Source organism: Tenrec ecaudatus, chromosome 14 (assembly GCF_050624435.1).
Source record: "Tenrec ecaudatus isolate mTenEca1 chromosome 14, mTenEca1.hap1, whole genome shotgun sequence".
In the NCBI taxonomy this organism is placed as follows: domain Eukaryota; kingdom Metazoa; phylum Chordata; class Mammalia; order Afrosoricida; family Tenrecidae; genus Tenrec; species Tenrec ecaudatus.
The window spans coordinates 27,671,997-27,681,289 of NC_134543.1; the positions used below are offsets into that span (position 1 = coordinate 27,671,997).

Consider the following 9,293-nt stretch of genomic DNA (forward strand, 5'->3'; position numbering starts at 1 on the left):
AGCAAGAGGATCTCTTTAGGGGCTTAGAATGGAAAGGATTTAGGTACGAATGGAAAGGATTTCTCAGGGGTTTCCAGGGTCACGGGGAGCATGGTCCCTGCAGCAGCTGTGACTAATGGCCCTCCTCTGAGAGCGCGCCAGGGGCCAGCCTGGGCTTTGGCTGGTATTGAGTAAGTTCTGAGGCCCTGGCAGCGACAGCTGAGGAGACACACACACACACACACACACACACACACCACACACACACACACTACCAGCTCCTGGATGTAGTAGTTTTCCGTCAGCATCTGCACCAGGCTGGTGACGCCCTCCTCCATCATGCAGTTGTCCTCGAGCTCCAGGCAGATGATAGACGTGTTGGACTTCGGTCACCACCAGGGGAGGGGGACAGAGACACATGGAGTTGGCTGGTGACCTAATCAGTCCCCCGTCATGGCCAGAACGTGGGCACCCCCAACCCTGCAACAGCCCAGTCAGCCCAGAGGGCGTGGAGATCCAGGTCAGAGGAGGAGAGGGGCCAAGACGTGGACCAAGATGGCCCGACCTAAGCCGGGGTGTTTTCAATTGCCTCATAAGCACGGGAAGGCAGCCCAATGAGTCAGGGAGACTGCAGGGAAATGGGCGCGTTGGAATTCGGCGTTAGCCAAGGGTATTGAATTCACTATGGACTGACGGAAGGACAAATAAGTCTGTGCTGCAGATACGGAGCCTTGTTCCCGGAAGGGGACCTCATGCTCCGTAAGTGGAGGAGGGTCCTCGACAAAGACCACCCGCAAGGAGATGGCTAACCCAGGGGCACAGCCAGGAGGAGGACGGCCCAGGGCCGGGCGGTGCTCCCTTCTCTTGTGGGTAGGGTCGTTCTGAGTCCGGGCTGACTCGCGTAAGAACAAGAGCAGATGGGAACAGGGGGTTAGTGCAGTCGCCATTCCATCCCCCTCAAACCAAACTCGCTGCCATCAAGTCAGCCCCAACTCCTAGCGACCCAGTAAGCCATGGCTTCTGAGACTCGATCCTTACGGGAGGAGAAAGCCTCGTCTTTCTCCCACAGAGCGGCTGGTGGTTTCAAACTGCTGCCCTTGTGGTTAGCGGCCCAACATGTCACGCGCTGTGCCACGGGGCTCCTCAAGGAGCCTGGCTGGGACAGGATGCCTCTCCGGGCTCCCGGGGGGAATTGAGAAGAGGGGCAGCCAGTCACAAAAGCCCCAAAAGGTAATCGGTACAAAGAGGAGCTGAGCGGGTTGTGTGCTCGTTAGCCTGGCAGCGCGAGCACTGTCATGACTTATTCCAGATGCAGCAATATCTGAGCCCTTTCAGAAGAATGTTCAGCGTAAGACTTCTTGTGGGGCGGCCCCCTGAAGCGTCCCATTGCCTGCGTCCATCCCAGGACCTTTATTTTAGCGATTAGGTCCCTTCTCTGTTAAGCCAGGACCCTGCCTCAGGGCTGTGTGGAAGGACTCACAGCCGTCAAGTCACTGCCCACTCAGAGCGACCCTAGAGGACAGGGTCAAACTGTCCCCTCTGGGTTTTGGAGGGCAAGTGTGCACGGTCTCTGCGTTTCCCCTGGGAGTGAAGAGAGAGGCATGCCATGCATTGCAGCAGGGGGAGCGGGGCTCAGCTCTAAGTCCTCCTTCGCCAAACCAGGTGCTGGCCCGAGGGCTCTGTGTGTGTCAGAGGGAGACAGGCCCCATAGTTCTCCTGTGGCTGGTTTGTGGGAAGGAGGGGCCCCTGTATGCACTCAGACCTTGGATCTATCAGGTCCCATCCTAGCACAGTCACTGCATCACCCAGGGAGTCCGTGGTAGAATTCTCATCTTCCATGCCGGAGGGACGGGGCGGGGGTTGTGGGGGGCGACATAGCACCGGAGAAGGCAGTGTTTCATTCCGTGTACAGCAGGCCGCCATAATCGGGGGCCGGGACCATAGTAACTAGCAACAAAACCCCTTTTCACTCCCTGCCATCAAGTCAGTGCCAACACATAGCGAGCCCCTGTGGTTCTGAGACAGATGGTAACTCTTCATGGGAGTAGAAAGCCCAGTCTTTCTCCCTCAGGGATACCGGTGGTTTTGAACTGCCGACCATGCGGATCGCAGCCCAACTCAGAACCACGCCACCACCAGGGCTCCTTTCCCAGAACAGAAAGGTACAGGGAGTGCGGGACCACGTGTGGCAAGGAGAAAGGATAAACGGCGAGGTGCCAGGGAGTACGTGGTGGATGGCTCCCTGGGGGGCTGCGTGGACTGTTGCTGGCCTCAGCTCCCTGGGCAGTGTTCCCTGATGCTCAAAGGTAAGGTGGGGACTGCCCAATCGCAGCAGGCCTGGAAGTCTAGGTGTTATCAAGCTACGTCCATTTCCAGACCCCCCCTAGGGACCAGCTCACAGCATGTTGAAATGAATGTCCAGTCCCAAATCCATCACAGTCTTGTCACGGCGGCGAGTTCTCTACTCGTTGCCCTCTGTGCTAACCAACCGCCGAGCAAACGGTGATACACTGGGGGACCTAATCAACCAAGAGCAGGGCGTCTCGCTAGCCCAGAGAGGGCTCGTCCACAGAGAGAAATACCAACCTTCCTCCCAGAGTGCTTTCCAATGGCGGGAGCCCAGGAAACACAAACATAGGGCCCTAGATCAGTACAGGAGGTAAGGAGCGGGTCGCAGAGGCCACCAGAGTGTCACAGTGATTGTCCATGGGATGATACAGAAAACAGAGCAGAAACTCCTTCAGGATCAGCAAGCCAGTGCTCCAAGTCTCTAGGACCCTCACTGTGACCATTGTTCCCAGAAACTCAGCCAGCAATGGTTTGTAGCAAAGACCCCGTCCATGAGGATGGCAGGGCTCAGGGCACCTCACTGTGGCTCGCCCCTTCCCCACTTGCTCCTCCCAGTCCCCCTCCTCCAGAACCATGGTGCCACCTCTCGTTTTGGGCGACTTCTCAGTGGGCACATGTGAGCACCGGCGCTGCTATATGCCCATACACAGACACTCTTTGGAACGTCTCTTTACCCGCCCAACTGACCCACAGGCGTGCACCCATCTGTGGCGGTTATGTCGCACGTGGAGGGAGTCGCGTTGTATGCAATTGGTTGTAATTATGTAACATGGTAAGTGCTCAAGGCCAAGTCCTTGTTGGCCCATGTCCACCCCAAAGATACCGCCATTCCCGTGGTATAGCGATGTCGGACAGCGTGGAATACAAGGATTGCAACATTGCAGCAAGCACCGACGTGCATTAGGTGGGCTTTCAAGAGGAAGATCTATCCACCTGTCACCCTCCCCTCTTCTAAGTCTCCAGCGCCCTTCACCCCCCACGCCCTTCCGGCATGCTCACCACCAGGGCTATGGCGATCGCCTTGGTGCCCTTGGGCCCCAGCCCGTGGTGGCTGAGGTTCATGTAGGTCTCCTCCATGTTCCGGATGAAGTAGGAGACGGGCACCACGCCCACCAGTTTGCAGGCCTCCAGGTACAGCTCCGTCTGACCAGTGGTGAAATATTTCTCTGAATCTGTGAAAACAGGCGAGGTAAAGGAGGGATTCTCGTCCATTTTTTGCCATGTCATCCTCAGCTGCAGGCCTCTTCATTTTGGAATGCCAGCCCTTCTGCCCACTTGATTTGCCCCTGTGGTGTGTCTAGAGGGCAACTCCAATCAACCAGAGGTCAAAGGGGGAACCCTGGTCCCACAAAGTCCCCAACAATGGCTCTCTTTGGGTAGGAGATGCAGTCCCTGCCTTCAGAAGGCCTCAAACTTTTGGAGAAGGGAAGAGAGGGCCCCCATCTTCCCAGGTTGGTGGACTCCAGGACTAAGCCCCAAGCATGTGTCAAGTCCCAGACCCCTACTTTAGGACCAGTGTGAAAGCCCTAAATCAGATAAGAACAGGTGGGTTTTGAACTTGGGGCCGGGAGGGAGGCTCCACTTTGGTGTTGCTTTCATTGCTGTCTAGTTGATTCCGATTCATGGCCATCCCACGAGGACAGAGTAGAACTGCCCCCTAGGCTTTTCAAGAGCATGACCACCAGGCCTGTCTCCCGAGGTGCTGGTGGGTGGATTCCAACCACCAGCCTTTCAATTCACAGGCCAGTGCTCAGCAGCGTCACCACCCAGGAGCCATCACCAGTATTACAAGGTGACGGGCAATGGATACAACGTTACAAGAGAGGAAGTCCCCACTAGACGTCCAAGCAGGACAGCATGGGCACCTTGAGACAGGAATCATTGCAAGATGGAAAGATGGCCTGATGAAGGATTGACTTGGCCCGAAGAGGGGAACCGGAGCCCGGGCGGCACAATGGTTAACACTTGGTTGCTAACTGAAAGGCGGGCAGTTTGAATCCACCATTTGTCCTGGGAGGGAAAGCACTGGCCATCGGCTCTCGTAAAGATTACAACCTAGGGAACCCTATGGAGCAGTTCTACCCAGGCCCATAGGGTCACGACGAGTCAGAATTGACCTGATGGTCTCCAACAACAGTGAAGGGAGGCCTGGCCTTCGCCCCCGACCACTGGGAGGATCAGTAGGGCCGTGGGGAGTCCTGCCGGGTAGGTCTAGGTTTACCGCCTTGGGGCTTTGGCCGTTGGGCAATCTAACAGTGTGACCGATGATGGGGCTCGGGGACATGTCCGACCAGGTGTGACCTTCTGAAGAACTGGAGACTAGAGATATTTGCCAGGGGTGGAGACTCAGTAAAGGGCAGCCACTGGGCAGGGGCTTCAATGGATGCTTTTGAATTGTGGCGCTGGCCAAGAGTATTGAAAGTACCACGGGTTGCCGAAGGACAAACTACTCTGTCTTGGAAGAAGCACGGCCAGAGTGCCCCTCAGAGGCCAGGATGAGAAGGCGTTGTCTTACAGACTTTGGACACGTGGCCAGGAGAGACCGGTGCCCGCAGGAGGACATCAGGCTTGGTGAAGTGGAGGGGCGGCACAAAAGAGGGAGGCATTGGGCAAGATGGACTGACATCGTGCCTGGACCGATGGGCTCAGAAGTAGGAGCAGTGGTAAGGACGGCGCAGGACCGCGCAGTGTTTCCGTCGGTTGGGCAGCCGGTCGCCCTGGGTTGGAACCAATCTGATGGCCCCCGACAGCAGCAGCAGCCAGGGGGCTACGAAAAGTGTGTGGAAAAATGGAATGAAAACATAACGGAATTTCCCCTATGAAATTCTTTGAAGCCCCCTCTGATGATTGAAGCGCAGGACAGACACTGGCAGCAGAGGCTCAGGTGAGCTTACTATGTATTGTCACCCACATGGTGGCTGCCCAGGACCCCATGAAGACAGGATGACCCAAGGCTCCTATTGGGATTCCCATCCGCACCCACTCCCATCTCGTTGCTCAGACTCACAGTGACCCTGCAGGGAAGGGTAGAGCTGCTCCGAGGGGTTTCTGAGACTGTACATCGAGACAGGAGGAGACAGACTCGTCTTTCTCCCTTGGAGTGGTCGGTGGGATTGAACCACGGACTGTGCAGTGAAGTAGCCCATGGTGCCATCAGGCCCCCTCCTAAACCTGCCCTTTCTCATTTCTTCCTCCGGCTGGTGCTAACGTGCAGCCTTTCTGCGAGAAAACTGAAATCCTAAGGGCAGCACTCCGACTGCCTTCAGTGGGCGCACTTGTGGTGTATTCTGCCAACTCGAGGCTGGTGTCTGCAGGAAGGGCAGCTGTGTGGGACACCGGTGTGGTGTTCCCTAGTCATTGCGCTACCCCACCCCTCCCCAGCCACAGACTTGCACTTAAATGAAGCTTCTTTCAGAAGAGCCCGGTGACACCAGTTTTTACAAGCTCAGTAGTTTGAAATCAGCTCTGTGGGAGATGGAAGAGGCATCTACCCCCTTAAAGAGTTCCGGTTTTAGAATCCCACAGGGTCAGTTCAACTCGGTCCTACAGGATTGTTAACGCGGTGGCAGTGAGTTTACCTTGTTCTTGTTTGGTTTTCGCCTTTCAAAGGCTTGGATGTCATTTTTCCTCATAAAAGGGATTGTCATTCTTATTTTACCGGCGACAAATCCAGCCCACAGTTCATGCCCGGCTGATCTGTGCTAAAACCAGCTCATAAAGTCGAGGGCCCCACCTCTCCATCCCACTCTCTCCTGGAAGTTCTTTTTGCTTCTGGACAGCCTGGCGCATGGCCCGCGGGCCACCAGCCTTCCTGGAACCGGGCCGCACCAGCAAGCTGCCCCTCACTAGTCCACACACCGTCCATGGCAGAGTTTCCGGGAGTCTACACCTGCATCTGTTTCTCACCTGCAGACCCCTGGGCCTTGGGCCAACCCATCCCAAATGAGTGTAAGGCAGACACAGGTGGTTCCAGGACCACACATGGAGAAAGCAGCTGATTTTTCTTCTTCTGGTGGTGGAAGGTGGATTCTCCACTCGCCACATAGGCTGGATCACTGTCAGTGCCAGGGGCGGGGAGGGGAGAGCGTCTTGTCTTGTGCATCGTTAAGATATTCAACGGGAAATCTGGCCCTGGTGGCGTCGTGTTTACAGGTTGGGCTGCTAACCGCAAGCCCCCCAGTTTGAAGCCACCTGGGCACCTCGGGTAAAAGGGTAAAAACCAAAAGGACTCGCAGTCTCAGAAACTCACAGGGGCGATTCTACGCTGTCCCAAAGGGTCGCTGTGAGTCAGTCTACTGCGTGGCGGTGAGATTTTGTGAGTCTGGTCTCAGTGCAGTAGAAGCCTAGCAACCTGGTGAATGCACACTAGGGGGCAAAATTGCCTCCAGTTGAGAACCACACTTGTGCAGGAAAAACAGCCCCAGGGTGGGTGAGCAGACTCTGTTCTTCTTCCTGTACTGCAGCCCCGCTCTTAGCTTATGACTCCCATTGAGTCATGTCCTTCTTGTCCACCCTCAGCAGCTCTCAGCGCCAGGAGCCAGAGTCAAGGCCAATTGTCTGTTCCAGCACAGGTCTTGAGTTTGGGGCACGTGTCTAATCCACCAAAACAGGGCAGTATTGCTGGGCTTGACCATGGGATTTATTCAGCTCTATCCGGAAGCCAGATCTTTCTCTCACCACATCCCTGTTGGTTATACTTTAGAGGTCGCTGGATGGCAGTGTGTCTATTGCCACCTACTGCGAACGGGCACAATTGAGTGTGGACAGGGGCATCAGTGGGAACATCCCATAGGGTTTCCAAGTCGATGGGCCCCAGAATGCATACCTCCCAAGGAGTGGCTGGTGGGGTATGAACCGCTCACCTTTCAGTTAGCAGCCAAGAGCTCAACCACAGCGCCACCAGGCCAGTATGTGAGTGAGTAAAGACAGAGGGGCTGGAGAATGGCGGCTTCCTGGGACATTGCAAAGGTGACAGAAGATGCTACATCTGGAAACATTTAGATCACACACACCAAAAAGAGGCAAGTGCCTTTAATCGATTCAGCCTGCCTCGGGCTGCTGGGAGGATCGGCCCTGAGCTCAGAGAGGCCAGCCTTGAGGAGGACACAGTGTAAGCTCCACACAGCATGGCGTCCCTGCTTGGGCAGAGCTGTGGCCACTGAGGACAGGAGGGACAGGGTGGCTTTCTCCTACTTTCAAGGAAGGAGGCCATCTTGCTACCTGCCTGCCTGATGCCTCCTTGCCCCAGCCCCCCCGCAAAGGGCAGCCTCACCTTCAATCTCGAGGTCCGTTTCTGAGCTTTCCCAGACGGGTTTCTCCTTTTCAACCGCCAGGGGAGCCTCGGCCTCGCAGTACAGCGTCTCGTCACTGTCCTGGGGCATGGGTGCAGTCTCAGCCTCATCTGGAAGAAACACACAGCTCCTTGGTTCTGGGAAGGACCTGCCGCCGGCTTCCCCCGGCCTCCGCTCCGCACTCTGGCTGTGGATCCCAGGGCCTCCCTGGAATCAGCCCTCTGTGGGCCCCAACCCCTGCCAGGGAGACTGTATCCTGCAAACCCTCGCTTCCTGCTAGGGGATCCTCTATGGCCCGTGGGGTTTTGTGCTCAGCACCCCTGGTGGGCATTCTCAGGAGACCCACAGCCTTGGTGTCTCTGGGTGGGCGGGTGTCAAGAGTTTGCGGCTGTTCTTTCTGGGGAAGCAGGTGACCTTTACTGTCAGGCACACACACAGTGGAGGAGGGGAGGGGAGGCAAGGGACAGGGCAGGTGGAATTCCCGGGGGCAAATGTGAAGTGAACTCCAGGGAGCAGTCAGAGGGGCAGCTTGAGTCTTACGAATTTGACCCCGCTTCTCTTTCTTCCAGTGAAGAAGTCACTTTAGGATCAGGAGGAAAAAGGGCTTGCCAAACCTGCTGTGGATTGAAGCAGGCCCTGGGCATGTTTCCCCGATCTGGGCCCAGCCCAAAGCCCCCACATTCAGAGCTCCCTTGTCCTGCAGGCGGCAGGCTGTTTGGGGGGGGGACTGAGTTTTGATCACCCAGATTCTAGCATGGTGGGGTTCCCAGAGGAATTCACACAAGTCTGCATCATCCTTAGTTCCGGCCCGCAGGTGGGTCTGGCCCTAGCAGTCAGTTCCCAGCCCAGGCGGGCGACCAGGCCTGCGTGATAAGGGCTTGGAGTGGCAAGGGGTTGACAATGAGAATTCCTGGGAAGTGACACGCGTCTGAGCCTCAGCATGCCCAGGAGTTAAGCACTTTGAGACTCTGTGCAGCCAGTGGAGCGCTAACGCATATTGAACACCTGCTGGTGCTTCCTCCGCCCCTCCCTCCCCCCCATTCCCTGATTTACAGTATTAGCCAAGGTACATGGTCTACCCATGTGATGTCAAAAACGAACATGAGAGTCTGCCAGAGGAGGCCTTTGAGCTGGTTGATCCCCAGCTGCGAAGGTGAGCTCCCGGCCCAGAGATACGGAAACAGAACCTACCTGTTCACAAGCTCCCCGGGATTAGAAAGCAGGCCAGGCTAGAGCCTCCTGGGGGTCAGTTCCAACCCAGAACTGCATCTGAGCCAGAATTTTCGAGGCCCCCAGGTGAGGAGAGATGGGGCCTTCCGGGTCCCTGGGGCTGAAAGGGCTTGGATGGAGAGGGATGGGATGCTTTTTCACCTTTTGTCTCTGCCTCCGGAGGCTCGTCCTCATCCATGGTGTCAGGACCCCCGGAGGGTTGCTGCCAGCTTCTTGCCACCTTTCTACCGCTTCCCTAAGCAGCTCACCTGTTCATTCACCTCCTCCCACTTCACCCCCCCCCCCCGGACCTTGGCACAGGTAAAACCTGGGTGGGGGGGTGCCGTTATCCTTCTGTTCCAGCAACCCCCGGGGAGGGTGGGCTGTGGTGGAGCTTGTGCCTACAGGGATCTGACCCCAACTCTGCTGCCTGGGGGAGGGAGCTGCTTCCCACGCTCATCAGGG

The 9,293-nt window shown here is 56.6% G+C and overlaps 1 protein-coding gene across 1 annotated transcript in view; it reads right to left on the reverse strand.

Annotated features, from left to right (window-relative positions):
- The window catches only part of LRRC74A (leucine rich repeat containing 74A), a 34,687-nt gene extending 25,660 nt beyond the window's left edge, over positions 1-9,027 (reverse strand). Inside the window, exons 1-4 of the mRNA XM_075531655.1 lie at positions 8,991-9,027; positions 7,601-7,729; positions 3,328-3,500; positions 255-362 (exon numbers count right to left, since the gene is read on the reverse strand). Of these exons, the coding sequence (XP_075387770.1) occupies positions 255-362; positions 3,328-3,500; positions 7,601-7,729; positions 8,991-9,027 (447 nt within the window). The remainder of the gene's footprint in view (positions 1-254; positions 363-3,327; positions 3,501-7,600; positions 7,730-8,990) is intronic.
- Between the last annotated feature and the right edge of the window lie 266 nt (positions 9,028-9,293).